We start from the raw sequence: 18,737 nt of genomic DNA, 5'->3' as shown, positions 1-18,737 counted from the left end.
ATGGTAGGCTACCAGAACTCAAGCCTGACATACTGCAGAGATTCTAAACCACCAAATCATCAAAATTGACCTTGCATCCCACATCATAACCTGTTTCTTATCACCTCTGCTCTTTTTCCTGTGATCAGTTATACATGTTTATACTCATATTTGATACTGTTTTTCCTCTACTGGCTTTGGCTTCCTTTCTCAGGAAGAGAAACTTATACTGTGTCCTTCCAGATGAAAAATCCCACAAACTCAGACCAGCTGCTTAAGTTACTAACTCATCCCAAGCCTTTTAGGACCAGCATTCCAGCTAGTTTTATCCTAGCCCTACAAACAGGAGAGAAAAATATTATTTCTGCTGGGAGACTGGGGATGTCTTATCTTTGAGGAATTTTGATCATTGAAAAATTATTTTCTTTTTCTTGAGCTGGTTTTTTTTTCACTGTCTGTATTGGCTCTAATTTTACCTGTTGGTCCCTGGTATAGAGGAGGTCTGACTCTTTCACCAAAGCCACCAAATCTTTGAGGGTGATAATCATGCCTTACCTGAAGCAAACGTTCTACAGCCTAACCTTACCTAGGTGCTTCGGTTGTTTTTTAGTAACAATTTTATCTGCTCACCTTCCATCTCTCAAAATTATACAAAAGGACAGGAAAAAGGGAGGAGAAAAGATAAGCAAGATAAAGGTTCAGCCCATGAACTCCAGTAGCCACTAATAGGAATTCCAGGAAGGAAGAACAGAAAATGGAGGAAGGAAAGTATCCCACAGATAGAGAAATATAAACACATCCATGTCAAGGGGTCCACAAATGAGTGAAAAATGGCCCACACGAGATCCTAAAAACTACCAAGGAGAAGAGGCGGGTCACTGCAATAGAACGACGCACTAGCATCAGATGTTTCATTTTCAAGAGAACAAAACAAAGATTTCAGTGTTTTGAGGAAAATTACTTTGAATCTAGGATTCTTCAGGCAAATATTCTCTGAAGGGTGAAGATTTAGAAAAATTATCTTTCACACCCCTTCTTGAAGGTGTTTGCCAGCACGATGAAGATGAAGCAGAAGAAAGAGGAAAATAGGTATTGTAAGAAATGATGAAATCAGTGTGAAAACCAATGCAAAGAAAGCTCGAAAGAGGCAGTTAATTGTTAAGCCCCAAGAAAAATGTCTTCAAGAAGACAGGAATTCCAGACAGTTAAGTAACAAGAATAACAAACTGGAAAATATTAGGTATATGGTAAAGAAGAAGTATATCTCACCACAAGAAAAAATAAATACAATAAAATTCCAAGAAAAATACACTTCTGTATTGGTGAAATGTGAGAAAACAGAATCCATGGGAAGCAGGAGGAGGGTCCTAGGAGGGCGTGGTGGTCACATCATCGTAACTATGTGGAGGAAATGTAACTGTAGTAGCCTTTCAGCTCTTCAGTGCGTTGTGTTTACAGTGTCACAATAAGCACTTCTTACTGATTTTCAAGTTGTAGAATAAACATGGCATAGTGCAAAAGATACAGTTATGTTTACCAAGCTAAATGTAAATATTATCCATACTTACAATGCTAAAGTAAAGTTTTAGCTAATATAAGTTGGGAGGCAGAGGGAAAAGGTAGAGATATTAGTGTCCTTATAACAGGCCATGCAAGAGAAACTTGAATTTGTTGGAATAAAAAATACAGATTTAAGCATTATTTAAAGTTACAAAAATACTCAGTAGAAGAACTAATGACATAGTATTATCAAAACCTCCAGACAGAGGGGAAGGGAAGGGTGATATAAGTAAGCTGTTCATCTTTTGTTACAAAGAATGAATAATGCCTAAACTCTATGAATCAGATATACAGTAGATCACATCCACGGTTGACAATTCAGTAAATACAAGTATAAGCACATTATTCAGCGGTATGGAGGTAGCCACCAAAAACAAGAGGCTGAACTGGTAGTTGAAATCAGATCGTGTCTATAATATACTAAGATCTTTCTTGGCTTCATTTACTACAACTATCTTAGATTTACAAGGGTCATCTTGTCTATATATTTCTAACCATGCAGCATAATATTTAAATCTACAAAATTCTAAAGTTTTTCTTTACCATGCTATCTAGGTACAAAAAAAGCCAGACAGAATTCAGGAAGATATCCTTTCTGATAAAGATGAAAAAAAAGGAGTGTGGGATTCCATTAAAAGGTGATTACTAATTAATATTTTAACTATAGACCCATCAGGAGTCTAGTTTGTGGAAGCCCTGCAGATGGTAAATATTTAAGTCAAGCACAGATCTTCTCTAGAAAGGATAAGACACATACATAAATGTTACTGATGTAAGACAGGAAACTGGAGCTATAAGACAACTGAACATAAAGGGCTGTTCAAACCAGGGAAGGGAAAGTCTATATCCAGTTAGGAGGAACCTCAGAAAAGACTCTGGAGGAGTGTGTGGCTAAGATACGTTCTAAAGGATGCACAGGAGACAGAGTGAAGGTACCTGGTTACGTGAAGTCAAAAAGATTGGGTGTGTTTCTCAAAGAACAGGAAGTAGCCCAGGTTAGCTGGGATGTTGAATGTAAGGGGGAATCTTTAAGTTAGGTTGGGACCTATATTAGTTAATCAAAAAAGGAGTATTTTGGCTCACATATCTAAAGAGTCCAGGAGTAGAACTGACTTTGGGCATTCAGATGATGTAGTCCAGAAACTCTTTCTCCAACGCCTAGTTCTATTATCTGTGCTTCCTTCATTTTCAGACAAACTTTTACAAGAAAGAACTTGCCATCTATCTCCCATGGGAAGAAATTGCCTCTTTCCAGATAGTTACCAGCACAGTTCCAAGTCTGACTCATTGGCCCAGCTGTTGCCTTGTATACCAGACTGAACTGATCCCTGTGACTTACTGACTAATCTTGGGTCGTGTGGCTACTACCTCTAGAGCCAGCAAGAAGGCCCATCCTGCCTAAACCTCGTAGAATGAAATTAGAGGAGGAACAGCTACTCACCCACCCACCTGCCCACAATACCAAGTTACTGTGACTAGAAGTGTAAAGGGCGTTAGGTGGGCAACACAGAAGTGGGCTGCTGTGGTCCACATTGTAGACAACTCTGAAAGTCCATTTTAGAGATTTAATTTGAATTATGATAGAGAACTATTGATCATTTTTATCAAAGATAAGAAATAGAAACTTCAGGCCAAATAGCTTCAGCAACCTAAGCAGAAGCACTCCCGTCATTTTGGATGTTGCCCAGTTCAGGCCTCTTTTTCTATAGTTGACTCCTTGTTTGATAGGAAGAATCGTGTTACTGTCCCAGTATGTGCATTGAACTGGTTACTGACCAAGAAAGGCTCGAACTCACTACTTTGAGAGGACTTCAGAGCAGGTTCGTTTGACAGGGGATAATGTAACAGGATCTGGGCATTTTAAAGAGTATCTGTTCATGAGCTTCCATTAAAACCAAAGGTAGAGACGAGAAGGAGTAAAGATAACTGTTAGCCTATGGCTTAGCCACTTACTACACAGCGAGGATACAAAACAAATGCTGCTTTGTTAGAAAGAGAGAGGGTAAGTTTGGGGGATGGTAACTCCTCCAGATGCATAAGTGTGTTACAGTGTTTTCACTTCTTTATCTTAGTTTTAATCCTAACTTCAAGTGATTTTTTTTTTTTTCCCTCCCTGAATCAACTGTGTATTTTTCTTATTTGGGGGATTACAATGAGAAAACATTGCAAGAATACATCTGCCATAACAATTCTTATTTGGCAAAATATATTCCATGTCAATTGTGAATTGTTTAGTTTTCTAAAGTCAGTCATTTTAAATATCTGTGCGTATAAAAATGAGATTTCTAATTAAATAAACATTTTCAATAGGAAAAAGAAGAAACGATACACTATGAATACCCCAAATAAGATTCAGTCACTTTTATGTATGAGGTGGGGCATATCAAAGGCTGGTCTGGGTCCAGAAAGGGGTGACAGTGACAGCTGGGCCCAGATGAGGCTGTGGCGATGTAAACCACATCGTGAATGGACGCGGCTCCCCAGTGCTGTCTTATCCCTCCTGGAGACATGCCCAAGGCACAGAGGTCCCCGCAGCCTGTGGGGAGGCTGTCCCTGGCCGGAGGAGCTCTAAGCTGCGGGCGCCTCTTAGAGCATCTTGTCCTGGGAAGGCACATCCACAGCACTCAGGGGCCTCCCCTGTTAGCACAGACGGAAGCTCTGGTGTGCCGCTGTTAACACTCGCACATTCTGTTTCTTCGCTCACGACTGGCCTTCCTAAAGCCTCAGTATGTTGCATATAGCCATAGAACGCCACAGTTCATCCTCTGCTCTTAAAACAACTTTTGTAACTCACAAAGATGCAAAGGTATTATCCCATTAACCTAGAGAAAATAGAATTGCATTCTATGTTGTCCAATTTTAAAAAATCATGAAACTTCAAGTTACATTGTCACATGTTTAAATAATTCATAATTTTTAGGATAAGTACTTGTTTACGGTGTAATAACCATTCAGTTTGAAAAGCCTTCCTATTTTTATTTCTTATCAAATTTAATATTTAGGTATGTAAAGTTTGCAGTTGTGTATTAAGAAAATGACAGTCACTTCTTTTTCATTCAAAGTTTCACAAGGAGCCTGCATAAAAAAGAAGACAATAAGGAAACAGACGTTCTAAACATTTTTTCAGTTGCTTCTGGCCATTTATATGAACGCTTTTTAAGGTAGGTATATTTTTTTATTTAATGTTTTGAAAAGTAATACATTTACATGGTCCAAAAAGAATTTTTAAAGTTTAAAAAAATAAAAGAAATTACAGTGGAAAAAGAAAAATCTCCCACCTCTGTTTTCTTGATACCCAGTTCCCTTTCCCACAAGAAACCAATGTTATTATTTTCATAGCCTGCCAAATATATGTATAGACAAGCCCAAATATGTATTTTTGCTTTTTTTAACTCCCTTTTCCCAAATAGTAACGAAGTACATAGTGCTTTTGCACCTGGCCTTTTTTATTTTTTTTTTACCTAAAATTATGAGGGAAGTATATTTTCTAAATACAGTGAAATTCCATGTGTTTGATTTGAAATATTGTTATTCTTTAAGGTTAGAAAATGGACATATTTTGTAATAAGATGTGTAAGGAAAAAAAGAATATATAGTAAATTTTCCTTTCCTGGTGAAGAAATACCATGTTTTATAAAAACGGGGAGGAGTCTGAGAGAAGGAAAGCAATATTTATAAACTACAAAGGGCTATTTTTTAACTGCTTCTATAGAAGGATCACAGAGAACGCCTCAAAAATGTTTGAATATGTGTTGATACTTTAAGATGTACTTTAGATACATCTGTATCTTCTCCAATCAGAGGTCTAGGATAGCAAAACAAGTGGCCTGTCCAGTGACTTTATCAAAATACGACATGTTGTTCAGCCCTTCAAGGTTTACACACCTGCTATTAGTGACACAGTAACAGAGCCAAGATTAGACGCTAGTTTAACTAAACAAGACTGTTTCAGACTAGCTTCTTTCTCTTGTCAGCTGGACCAAACAAAAAGCAATCAATTTAGTCTATACCAGGTATATATATGTATATATACACACACACATACTTATGTATATACAATATATGTGTATATATACATATATTCTCATATGTTACATACTTGCTGAGCAGCCATAATATTTGAAGATACGTCACTATTTCTCCATAATTCATAGTGAAAACTACCAACTAATATCTTTAAATATTTAAAAGCCTTAAGAGAAGTAGGATGAACCCCTATTAATGTTAATTCATTGAGTTTATTGTTGTTTTATGCAGAATTATGATGCTTTCTGTTTTACGGAACACCAAAACACCAGTGAAGTTCTGGTTTCTTAAAAATTATCTCTCACCAACATTTAAAGTAAGTACATTAATTTTTTTAATAGAGTAGTTAATATTTCAGAAGTAAATTCTTTATATCATTGTAAGTTCACATAACATTTCTCTTTTCAGAATGAGTCTTTTGAAATGTATATTTACTCAAATTACTATATGTAATCAATTTAAAACCTCGATAATCAGTATTATTTAATCTAGTTTAAGAAAAATTCTATGCAGCTTTTATTTAAAGAAGTGATTAAAAACACAGCAGAAGATGGTTTATGTTTAAGTAAACTCAAAATCAGGATTAGTGGGTTTTCATAACAATAAGTAAATAAAAGTTGGCAATGAAAAATATGTACAGATTGTTAATTAAAAGAATTAGATTCTGTCATATTTTGACAAAGAAAGGCAGGAACAGTAGAAAATATGAAAACTGCACCACAGAGAATAGCTTGATAGGACCAAGAAGAGTGGGGCTCTGGTATCACATGCGGTGCATCAGTTGGTGTGGTAATGTGGGCACTATAGGTAGTGTCTCCAGCAATTTGTATTTAGAAGTTTTTCGACGGCCAACATCTGTTACCCTTTACTCAGCCCTACACTCTTGCCACAGAGTGTACCCCGTTTCTTCCTATTAATCAGATTCCAGGCAAGTTAGGGTCTCATTCAACAGCAGTTCAGAGAAATTTTCTTTCTAGACCAAAACCAGCTGTGAAAGCAGAAATAAAAACAGGCAACCATGCTTTTATTCCTTGGCATTGCCAGGCACATTGCTAAGTACTTTACCTACATTATCAGTTGCTCTTCATAAAGTCCTATTCCCAGAAAACCACGACTCAGAAGTTACATAACTGGCCTGCACAGTTGGGAGGTACCCAGGACCACTCTTAAGTTTAGAAACCCACTAGAAGGACACACAGAACTCAGAAAAGCAATTATACTCGCAATTACAGTTGATTACAGCAGAAGGATACAGATTAAAATCAGCAAAGCAAAGAGGTGCATGGGGCAGGATCCAGGGGACACCAGACCGAGCTTCCAGTTGTCCTTTCCCAGTGGAGTCATGTGGACAGAGCTTATACCTCCCAGCAAAACTGTGACGGTACACATGGAGTGTTGCCAATTAGGGAAGCCCACTCAGACCTGCTGTCCAGAGTTTTTATTGGGAGTTGGGTACATAGACCCACCTGACGGCCGCCATGACTGACCTTAGCATCTAGCCCCTCCAGAGCTTGAGCTGATATCTTGTGGCCCAAGGTCTCCATCATAAATCACATTGTTGGCACAGACTATCTGGTGTGGCCCTAGGTGGCCAGGTAAATACAGACGTTCTCATCAGGCAGGATATTCCAAGGTTAGCATTTACTTCCCAGGAGCGAAGGGCAAAGGTCCCAACCATGCTTTGAGCAGGATTTGTCCTTTATGGCACAGGCCTTAGATCAAATAGCTAATTAGTAGCTGAGATTTGAGCCCAAGTGTTCCGACCTCAAAGCCCAGGTGCTTAACACTTATGAAACAGCTCCTCTACCCTCCCCACCACCACCAAGAGTGCCGCCTCCTGTACTTACTTGTAAACTGAAAAAGAACCCATAAATCTAGACAAGAAGTCTTACTAGTTTGTTACTAAACTTTTAACACGTGATGCAACACTGCATCGGGGGATTTAACTCTGCATATACTGAGATGATACAATGTGAAGATTCTCTTACCAGGAAATTATATCATTCACTAGAAACGCAGTGCTGTGTGTGGAAAAAAGCCTTGTTCTGCTGCATGGCCAAAGGTGATACCATACCTGAAATAATATTTTCCTTCTTTTTGTAATTTGTTCTTTTTGCTCGAAATTTTTACCTTTTATATTTTTTTCAGGGAAATATAACGTGTACAAACGGTAAATGTGCAACTTTGATGAATTTTTACAAATTTAAAACACCTGTGTAACCAGCAGCCAGATATGGAAACAGAAATTGCTAGTACCCTAGATCTTTTCCCTTCAATTTTAAAAGCATACCTCCTTTCTTCCTTCAGATCTTCGCTGAATTATACCTACTTTGGGAATAACCCTTTCCTGACTACACTATGTAAAATGACAGTCCCTTCTGATCTTTCATTGTATTTCCCTTCCCCTTTTATTTTTCTCCATAGCACTATCTTCTATAGATACCTTACTAATTTCACTTATTTTATCTAAAATGTAAGCCTCACGAGAGCCATGATTTGTGTCTGTTTTGTTTCATTACTGGATCCCTAGGGCCTAGCATAGTGCCTGGCACATAGTGCATTCTCAGTGAACATATTTTAATACATATTCGTTGAATTAAAAAAAAGTTTTTCTAATTTATCCTAGTTTTTTTTTTAAGTTTGAAATGAAAGCAGTGACTCCCGGTAACTGTTCTAGCCATAATTTCAACATTTTGCAACTCACAGATAAAACCAATGCTCACAGTAAGGAACATACTTTAAATCTACATCGTTCTTACAAGAGCAGGGAGAAAATTAAACTAAGCATATAACCAGCAACTAGCTACAAGTGAGAATTGAGGAGATGAATGCAAATTCTACATTTGCTGACCCGTCTTTACCCACTCCTTTACCGTCATCCCTCTCAATATTTGGGCTCTTGAGCCAAACTTAGCTAACAGTGTACATATTTAATTAACTGCCCTGTTTTAAACAGAATAAGATACTCTAAGCCTATAAGACACTGAATCAAATATCAAATATTCATGCCACAATAACTACCTTGTATTTTTAATCCTTCAATTAAATAGTCATAAATCTCAAACATGAAACTCATGGAGAATATAATTTATCAATTTACTACTAATTTTGTGGGTTTTGTACACCCTTTTCATCTTCCTATCTCTCTGACCAACCAGCATGTTGACATGTGCATAAAGTGTTTGATGCACAGGTGTTCCACGATCCAGAGGCTTTCCTTTCTATCATCAGGTTTTCTCAGGTCAAACATTAGTAGTAAAAGTAGAGGAACAATTATCTTATTTGATAAGCCTGCTAGCGTACCTATTTTTAATGCCTTTAAACTACAAAGTTTTATGTATACTTACATCTTTATGTTTGTCAGCATTGTCTTATTTCTGATTAATAGGTGTAAGTTGTAGAAGTACCGTTCAGACATTTTACCGATTCATTTGTAACAACTTGTAAACTCTAACCTTCAAAATGTTAATTTTTTCTCCAAAACAAAAACTGCTTTCTGTTCCTTGAACATAGTCTTTGATTTGTGTGTGTGTTTTAGGAGGTGATCCCTCACATGGCTGAGGAGTATGGATTCCAATATGAACTAGTCCAGTACAGGTGGCCCCAGTGGCTTCATCAACAGACGGAAAAACAAAGGATTATTTGGGGTTATAAGATTCTTTTCCTTGATGTCCTTTTTCCTCTTGCGGTGGACAAAATCATTTTTGTTGATGCTGACCAGGTAATAAGATTAACTATTGTTTTTAAGAGTACTTAAGACTTTTTTACACTTCTGAGTATAGGGATGCAATTTATGTTGCCGCTTCTTATTACTGTCTTTGTTGCCACGCTATGCAAACATAAGACATAATTTTGACATATAAGCAAAGTATCTTTTTTTTAAAAAAAAGTCAGTATTCCAGGGGAAAATCAAAGGTGTTACCAGAAGTACCATTTATTCCTTAGGACGAGGCAGTTTTTTCCTCTGAAGTAGTAGTTTTTTGTTTTTGGGGGGGGGGGTTGGTAATTAAAAATAAAAGAAATACTTATATTAGTCATAATAAAAGTAGCTATGTGAGTTCCTATGGATATGAGCTGAAATTTGTTTAAAGTGAACTATTTCTTCTTGCTGGAAAAGTTAGCAATCACACACACTCTCCTCTCATTTTTCCACCTTCGGCCACATTCTTTGGCAATTAGCCAATAACCAAATCCCATCATTCTGCCACTTAAAGAAAAGAGTCCTAAATTTGGCCAGAAAAAATTATGGTCCTCAGCTTTCAAAATTTATATATCCAGAAGGTTTTATGACTTTTCCCCTTTTCTCCTTGCATGCCTTTTTAATCACTAATGGTAAAAAATATTTTTAAAATACACAGAATTTCTCTTAAAAATTTAAAAAAATACACAGAATTTCTAAGAACAATAATATGTAAATATAAATATTACATAAATCAAATGCACAAGTTAGTATTTTTATTTAGGACCAAAAGTATATTTTCAAATCCTACTTTATAATTTACTTGTATTCTAAATTCTATTACTTTTATATTATTTTTCAAATTGATAGATATGAATCATTATAATTAAAAACTAATAGGCAAAAGTGTAATGAAGTAAGCATTTCCAAGCATACTGTCTGACATAAAATTTATTTTTCCTATTTTCCCCCAATATATACAATAATATTTTTCCAGCAGGCTAGAGTCTATTAAAAAATGAAGCATACTAACATTATGTCATTGAAGCCACTGAGAATAATTAAGAGATTTTTCTTTATGATTCAAACTAATATTTGCCAATATATAATAAGGGAGATATATCATAGAAATCATTTTGAAGTATTAATCTATACCTTGAGAAATTAAGAGCTATGTACTTGTATATTTAATTCCTTACCAAAATATATTTTGTTCAAAATACCTTGATTACAAATCAAAACCACAGTGAGATATCACCTCATACCTGTCAGAATGGCCATCATCAAAAAGAACACAAATAACAAACGTTGCCAGGGATGTGGAGGAAACGGAGCCCTCCAGCACTGTTGGTGGAAGTGTAAACTGGTGCAGCCGCTGTGGTAAACAGTAGGGGGGCTCCTCAAAAAACTAAAAATAGAACTAGCATATGACCCAGCAATTCCAGTCCTGGGTGTATATCCGAAAGAAACAAAAACACTGATTCAAAAACATACACGCACCCCAGTGTTCATAGCAGCATTATTTATAGTTACCAAGATATGGAAGCAACCCAAGTGTCCATCCGCAGATGAATGGATACAGAAGATGTGAGGTGTGTGTGTATGTATATAATGGAATACTACTCAGCCTAAAAAATAAAAGAAGAAAAAGAAAAAGAATAAAATGTTGCCATTTGGAGCAACATGGATGGACTTGGAGGGCATTATGCTAAGTGAAACAAGTCAGACAGAGAAAGACAAATACTGTATGATATCACTTGTATGTGGGATCTAAAAAATACAACAAACTAGTGGATAAAACAAAAAAGAGGCAGACTCGTAGACAACAAACTAGTGGTTACCACTGGGAAGAGGGAAGGAGGGAGGGGCAATATAAGGGTAGGAGATTAAGAGATACAAACTATGAGGAATAAATAAGCTACAAGGATATACTGTACAACACGAGGAATATAGCCAATATTTTATAATAGCTATAAATGGAGCATAACCTTTAAAATTGTGAGTCACTATATTGTACGTCTGTAATATATACTACAGGTGTATATCAACTGTACTTTAATTTAAAAAAGAATATTAAAAAATACCTTGATTAAAAATGATGTAACAAGCTATTCTTATTAATGAGTAAGACCACTGTCATACAGACTAGGTATGTAAATTTTAGGCTTCTTTTAATCTGTAAGGGCAAAAGGAAAAAATAGAAATTTGGTAAACTCATGCTACGTGACAGAACTGTGGGGAAAACTCAGTTCTCTGTCTTTCTACAACAAGGTGATGATGATTTGAGATTCATATTACAGGGGCTTCTATTATTTTATAGTCTTCATCAGAGAAAGTATTCTAATTATTTAGGTTGTGAGACATGACCTAAAAGAACTCCGAGACTTTGATCTGGATGGAGCTCCTTATGGGTATACTCCCTTCTGTGATAGCCGCACGGAAATGGATGGATATCGTTTCTGGAAGACGGGATACTGGGCATCACATCTTTTAAGAAGGAAATACCATATCAGGTAAGAAAAGTCATACTCTTACCTTTGACTGAATAAATAACTTGTTGAATTACAATACTCAGTTTTCTTGGAAAATATACAATAATGGCAGCCCATTATCTAGTGCTTATTACATGCCAATCACCCTTACAAGACTTTACGTACATTAACTCATAAAATCTCTATGACAACCTTTTGAGATATTGCTATCATCTCTAGTTTATAGATGAGGAAACCGAGGCATACAGCATTTGTGTACCTTGCCCAGGCTTATGCTGCTAGTTCATAGCTGAGCCCGGAGTTAAACCCAAGTACTATGGCTCAGCTGTATGTTCCTAACTACTGTAGAAGATTTCAACTTGGTTTGTCGCATAACAAAATGAAGATTGTCTTCAAAGTTGTTACTGTTTTGTAGGCCCATGAGTTTCAGGAGATCTTGGAAAAACTTAAGGTGACCTTAAGAGGATGTGGATCCTAACAGCGTCATATCAAACTTCAAACTCCTTGGAAACAGTATTAGACATCAGGAGCAAATTATGAAAGGATTCATTATTATTAGACCCAGGGATATCTAACGTTAGTACCAACACCGTAGACAATCACTGGAGGAAAGTAAATCTATGTAAACAACGTAGGCTCTCAAGGAGTCTTCATTTCTTGCAGTGCCTTATACGTGGTGGATCTCAAGAAGTTCAGGAGAATCGCAGCAGGTGACAGGCTCCGGGGCCAGTACCAAACTCTCAGTCAAGATCCAAACAGTCTTTCAAACCTAGATCAGGTAAGTAAAATATTCATGGAATAATTTTCAATGCATAGACATAGACTGTTCTATCTCCCTGTTTATAGATGTCAAAGTCTTATATTTTTAGCCTCTTTCTTCCCTTTATGCAATTTTGTATTAGCTATCTTGACTTACATATTTTTTCACTTCAAGCCTAACATTTTCAGAATAGCGTTTGATCCTCACCTTTCCATGCTTAAACCTCTTCTTTCCACTATGTGCCCTATCTCACTTTGTTACCCTAAATTTTTCTTACTTGCTTCCATCATCATTTAAACATGTCTGTCTCCCTCCCCCCTCCCTTTCTCCCATTTCTCTTTCTCTGTGATTTTTAAGATAAACTCCCTTCATCCTGTGCCCTCCCTGACTACTGCCTTACATTTTGTTTTTCTTCACAAATACTTTTTTTCTCAAATCCCATTATTTCCTCATTATTGTATCCTGCTCATTTCCTCATTTTAGCAATTTAAACAGAAGAAAAAGACCCTGTAGCCTCTTTATTATTATTCCTCTTTCCAGTGACTAAAGAATATAGGTTCTGGATTTCCCTGGTGGCACAGTGGTTAAGAATCCACCTGCCAATGCAGGAGACACAGGTTCGGATCCCTGGTCCAGAAGGATCCCACATGCCACGGAGCAACTAAGCCCGTGCACCACAACTACTGAGCCTGCGCTCTAGAGCCCGCGAGCCACAACTAGTGAAGCCTGCATGCATAGAGCCCGTGCTCCGCAACAAGAGAAGCCACCGCAATGAGAAGCCCATATACCACAACGAAGAGTAGCCCCCGCTCTCTGCAACTAGAGAAAGCCCGCACGCAGCAACAAAGACCCAACGCAGCCAAAAATAAATAAGTAAATTAAGAATATAGGCTCTTACTAGAACCTTCCATGTTTGTTAGTTCAGGAAGTATCTGTTGAATACTTGCTATGTGTCAGATACTCTCCTAAGCCCTGGGACATCAGAAAGCAAAACAGAGATCCTTAGCTCATGGTGCTTTCATTCTAGTGGGAAAATAACTAAATAAATTAATGAACAATATTTAAAGGTAATAAGTGCTTTAGAGAAAAACTAAAACACGAAAACATGATAGAGTTCAGAATGGTGAATAGGGGTTAGAGTTTGTTGTTGTAAGCTGAGCGGCCATATGTCTATACGCAGGTGACGTGCAGATGGAGGCTTAAGAGCTGAGCACACAGGTACCTGTGAGAATCCCAAGCAGAGAGGATATCGAATGCAAAGGTCCCAAGGTGGGCATGGGCCTTACATGTTTGAGGAATAGTACAGAGGGGAAAAACAGTCTGGCATAGGGAAGAGAGGTGACGGAGGGTCTAGATAATATAGAAATTTGAGGCTGTTTGTTTAAAAATTGAGCAAATGGAATATTATAGATCAAAATACTAATGACTGATTCAGGAGCACACTGATGAAGGACTGATTTAAAAAAATCATTCTTGAAAGTTGAGAGAACTCCAAATATGTACGTGTGCAAATGCAAGGTAGCGCCTTTGCAATATTGCCAATTAGTAAAAAACAGACGTAGAGCCCTCAGTAGACCCCAGCAACATTCCAGATTTAAATTGTGAATATCACATTTTTATAATTCTTAGTCATTTCCCCAGTGGATTATTCAGAAGGAACCCTACTGGTTATCTGTGTGTGGGTAACTAAGGAAAGGACCCATTTTTCAAGCAGACCAGCAAACATCTGAGGGACTCTCCCAGCGCTACATCACCACATTTGCGGGATGGTGGTCCTTCTTCGGACACATTTGGCTACCATTCACACCAGTCCACTAAACACTTCTCACTAAAGTGAAAGTGATATCTTCTTATCCAGTGAACACTTCTTGTTTCTTCTTCTTTGCCTTTTTTGTGATGTGGGTGTTTTTGACCTCTCCTTTTTTGAAACTCCCTTGGCTTTCATAATATCAAATCTTCCTGGTTCTTCTCTGATGTCCGTGACTTTCCCAGCACAGTTTATTTGAGGACTACTCTTTTTCTACCTCTTATTTAAATGTTGCTGTCCTCTAAGTTTCTGCCCGTGGCCCACTTCTCATTCTGTACCCGCTCTATTGGCTTCTTACATACACTGGCTTTAATTTCCAGCTTCTCTACCGAGAATTCCCAAACCTTTATCTCACTCTTCTCTCTCCTCTGAATGCCTAACTCATATGTTAAATCTACTGAAATAGACCCAGTAATGCCCAGAACATTTCTCAAATTAAAAGTCAAAAACCTGAGCTATATTCCTCCTCCACTGTTCCTTACATCAGCAGCTACTGCTCAGCTGCCTATTACAGGTTGGGTTACCCAGGAAACAAACTGACTGTAAAGTGGAAATTAGCCTGCAGGAAGTTTATTAGGAAGTGCTCTCAGGACTAACCGCTGTTGGAGAAGGAAAGGAAGCAGAATTAGGCGAATTCTACAAATTCAGCCAAGGCCTCAGACAACCCCCACAGGGAGTTCTGAAGCTGAGATGGCCTTTCCTTGTTGTCACAGTTTGTCGAGGGGCCCAGGTCTTTATTCCTTCACCTAGATTCCCCTAACCTAGTGATACAACCCAGAACCTCCTAGAGTTATGGGGATAATAAGCACAAGTTCCCCAGGAAGGTCACTGGGAGGGATAAGCAGGGTCACTTCTACTTTGCCCCCTTGGACCCACGCCCTTGTCCTTAATCTTCTTTCTGGGCCCCTGACCAATCAACCAAGCCATTCACCATTTCATATGAATTTATATATATTTTAGCCTTAGGCTGCTTCTCTTCTGTATACAACGTGAATGATAAGGTACAGCAGTTAAGACAGTTCTTAGAAAATTCATAGCACTAAGTACATATTAGAAAAGAAAAAGGCTCTCAACCTCAGCTTCTACCTAGAAACTAGAAAAAAAGAGCAAATTTGAAACCAAAGTATGTAGAAAAGAGAGAATAATTAAGAATAGAGTGGAAATCAATGAAATGAAAAAAAAAACGGAAAAATGGTATGTTTCCATAGATTTTCTTATGAACCAAAGCTGGTTCTTTGATAAAATTAAGAAAACATAAACCTCTAGCCAGACTGATCAGAAAAAAAATAAAAGACATAAATTACTAATATAGAAATGAGAGACATGACAGCACAGTATCTACAGATATTGAAAGAACAATGAGAAACTGTTACAGACAACTTTACGGTAATAAATTCAACAACTTCGATGAAATGGACAAATTACTTAAAAGACACAAACTACCAAAATGCACTCCAAATGAAATAGATAACCTGAATAGCCCTATAGCAATTGAAGAAATTAGGTTAAATCTCCAGGCCCAGGTGGCTTCTAAATTCTACCAAACTTATGTGAATTCTACCCAACATTAAAGAAAGAAATAGTATCAATTCTACACAAGCTCTTCCAGAAAACTGACATCACATTACTTTTGCCATATTCTGTTGTCAGAAGGAAGTCACTAGGTCCAGCCACACTCCAGGAGGAATAAGTGCACGAAAGAATGAACACCAGGAGGCACGGATCACCGGGAGCCGTACCAGAAACTGCCGACCACAAACCCAGATGGCTATCAACACGAGATCGGACAGAAAGATGGTGGTATATTTACTCAACAGTAAAAAGGAAGGAATCATTCATACATATAGCAACATCGATGAATCTAAAAACCATTACGCTGATCTAAAGAGGCCAAGCCGAAAATATACATATCGTAGGATTCTATTTATACAGAATTCTAGAAAATGCAACCAATCTACATGGACAAAAAGCAGTTCGTGTTTGCCCAGGAGCTAACTGGCTTAGGTGAATGTAGAAAGGACAGGCAGGAAGGATTGCAAAAAGGCACAAGAAAACTTGAGAGTGAGCTTGATTGTGATCGTTGTGTCGCAGGAATATTTGTACGTAAAACTTATCAGACTGTACCCTTTAAATATGAACAGTGGATGGACTGGCATAAGGTTAGACATATATAGATCAACGGTCTAGAACTGAGAGTCCAGAAATAAACCCATGCATCTATGGCCACTGGATTTTTGACAAGCATGCCGGGATAATTTAATGGAGAAAGAATAGCTTTTTCAGCAAAAGTGCCGGAACAACAGCGTATCCACGTGTAAAGAATGGATTGGACCCCTTCCTAACACCATATATAAAAACTAACTCAAAATGGATCAAAGGCCTGAATGTAAGAGGGTCACGTATAAAACTCCTAGAAAATACTGGTGTACATCTTTGTAACTTTGGATTAGGCGATGGTTTCTTAGACATGAAACAAAAAGTACCAGCAGCTAAAGAAAAAATAGGACTGCATCAAAATTAAATACTTTGTGCATTAAAGGACACAAGAAAGTGAAAAGACAACCCACAGAACGGGAGAAAATATTTGCAAATCATATATCTGATAAGAGACTAGTATCCGGAACACATAAAGAACTCTTATAATTTAATAACAAAAAGAGAACCAATTTTTTTTTTTTTTTTTTGCGGTACACGGACCTTTCACTGTTGTGGCCTCTCCCATCACGGAGCACAGGCTCCGGACACGCAGGCTCAGCGGTCATGGCTCACGGGCCCAGCCGCTCCGCGGCATGTGGGATCTTCCCAGACCGGGGCACAAACCCATGTCCTCTGCATCGGCAGGCGGACTCCCAACCACTGCGCCACCAGGGAAGCCCAAGAGAACCAATTTTTAAATGCTCAAAGGATTTTATTTTTGTTTTTGGATGTGCTGGGTCTTTGTTGCTGCATGCAGGCTTTCTCTAGTTGAAGCGAGCGGTGGCTTCTCTCGTTGCAGAGCACGGGCTCTAGGTGTGCAGGCTTCAGTAGTTGCAGCATGTGGGCTCAGTAGTTGTGGCATGCAGGCTCAGTAGTTGTGGCACACGGGCTTAGTTGCTCTACAGCATGTGGGATCTTCCTGGACCAGGGGTCGAACCCGTGTCCCCTGCATTGGCAGGCGGATTCTTATCCACTGCACCACCAAGGAAGTCCTGCTCAAAGGATTTAAATAGATATTTTTCCAAAGAAGATATACAAATGGCCAATAAATATGTGAAAAGATGCTCAGCATCACTGGTCATTAGGAACTTCAAGTCAAAACTACAGTGAGATACCACATCATACTCACTGGGATGGCTGTAATACAAAAGACAGTAAAAGCTTTGGCAAGGGTATGGAGAATTTGGGAACCATCCTACACTGCTGATGGGAACATAAAATAGTATAGTGTAGTGTATGTGTCTGTGTGTTTCGCCAGCCATGTCTAGTTGCATGGAGGCAGGTGCAGAGTTTGGATTTAACCAGGACTATAATTTTGCCAAGCGAGTACAACTAAATGCAAGAATGGTAAGACAATTGAGAAGATATTCAAGGGATTAAATATAATGATTAACCATGGAAATTAAGGAAGGGGGGAGTGAAGACATCAGGTGGTAAAGGACAGTGAAATAGTGGTAGGATCAGTTGATTGGAGGTCCCAGTGGGGGTCAAAAGATATGGATATCTGAGTACTTGATGGAGTAAGCTGAAAATCAAGAGGTTGTCAGAGAGTGGGAGCATGAAATTGAAATTATAGAGGACTTGGCTAGGATATGACCATGGGAGAAAGTGGCTGAGATAAGATGACAGACCAGGTTGTTTAAGGAATTAAAGAATGGATTCCCAGGAAAAGGGTGTTGGAAGAGGGAACAGTTAACTAGCTTTTATTTATTTATTTTTAATTAATAGACTATTTTTTTAGAGCAGTATTAGATTTACAGGAAAAAATTGAGCAGAAAATACAAAGAAGTCTCATATTTCTGGGCTCTCGATTCTGTACCGTTGCTGTATTTGTCTGTTCTTTTGCCATTACCAATCTCTTAATTACTATAGAATTTATATGAAGACTTCAAATTCAGTAGTATCGGTCCTCTGACTTTGTTATTCTTCTTCAACACCGTGTTGACTATTCTGGGTCTTCTGCCTTTCATCTAAACTTGAGAATGAGTTGGTTGATACCCACAAAATAATTTTCTGCGACTTTTATTGGGATTGTGTTGAATCTATAAATTGAGTTGGGAAGAATTGACATCTTAACACTATTAAGTCTATCTGTGAACATGAAATATCTCTCCATTTATATAGATGTTCCTAGATTTCTTTCATCAGAATTTTATAGTTTTCCTCATGTAGAGGAACATATTTTGTTAGATTTTTTAACCCAGGTTTATTTGGGGTTTTTTGTTTTTGGCGGGGGCG

General features: G+C 37.9%; 1 protein-coding gene across 3 annotated transcripts in view; it reads left to right on the top strand.

Annotated features, from left to right (window-relative positions):
* The window catches only part of UGGT2 (UDP-glucose glycoprotein glucosyltransferase 2), a 166,483-nt gene that overhangs the window by 137,524 nt on the left and 10,222 nt on the right, over positions 1–18,737 (top strand). For all 3 annotated transcript variants that reach the window (XR_013824820.1, XM_079902835.1, XM_079902836.1), the window contains exons 31-36: positions 2,095–2,177; positions 4,602–4,700; positions 5,797–5,881; positions 9,104–9,286; positions 11,597–11,757; positions 12,400–12,514. Coding sequence is in view for 2 of the 3 variants with exons in the window: in XM_079902835.1 (XP_079758961.1) it covers positions 2,095–2,177; positions 4,602–4,700; positions 5,797–5,881; positions 9,104–9,286; positions 11,597–11,757; positions 12,400–12,514 (726 nt within the window). In the remaining variant the exon portion in view is untranslated. The remainder of the gene's footprint in view (positions 1–2,094; positions 2,178–4,601; positions 4,701–5,796; positions 5,882–9,103; positions 9,287–11,596; positions 11,758–12,399; positions 12,515–18,737) is intronic.

The sequence above is a fragment of the Stenella coeruleoalba genome, assembly GCF_951394435.1.
Source record: "Stenella coeruleoalba genome assembly, chromosome: 18".
Classification (NCBI taxonomy): domain Eukaryota; kingdom Metazoa; phylum Chordata; class Mammalia; order Artiodactyla; family Delphinidae; genus Stenella; species Stenella coeruleoalba.
The sequence above is the reverse complement of the archived record's forward strand: the minus strand, read 5'-3'. Positions and strand labels throughout refer to the sequence as shown.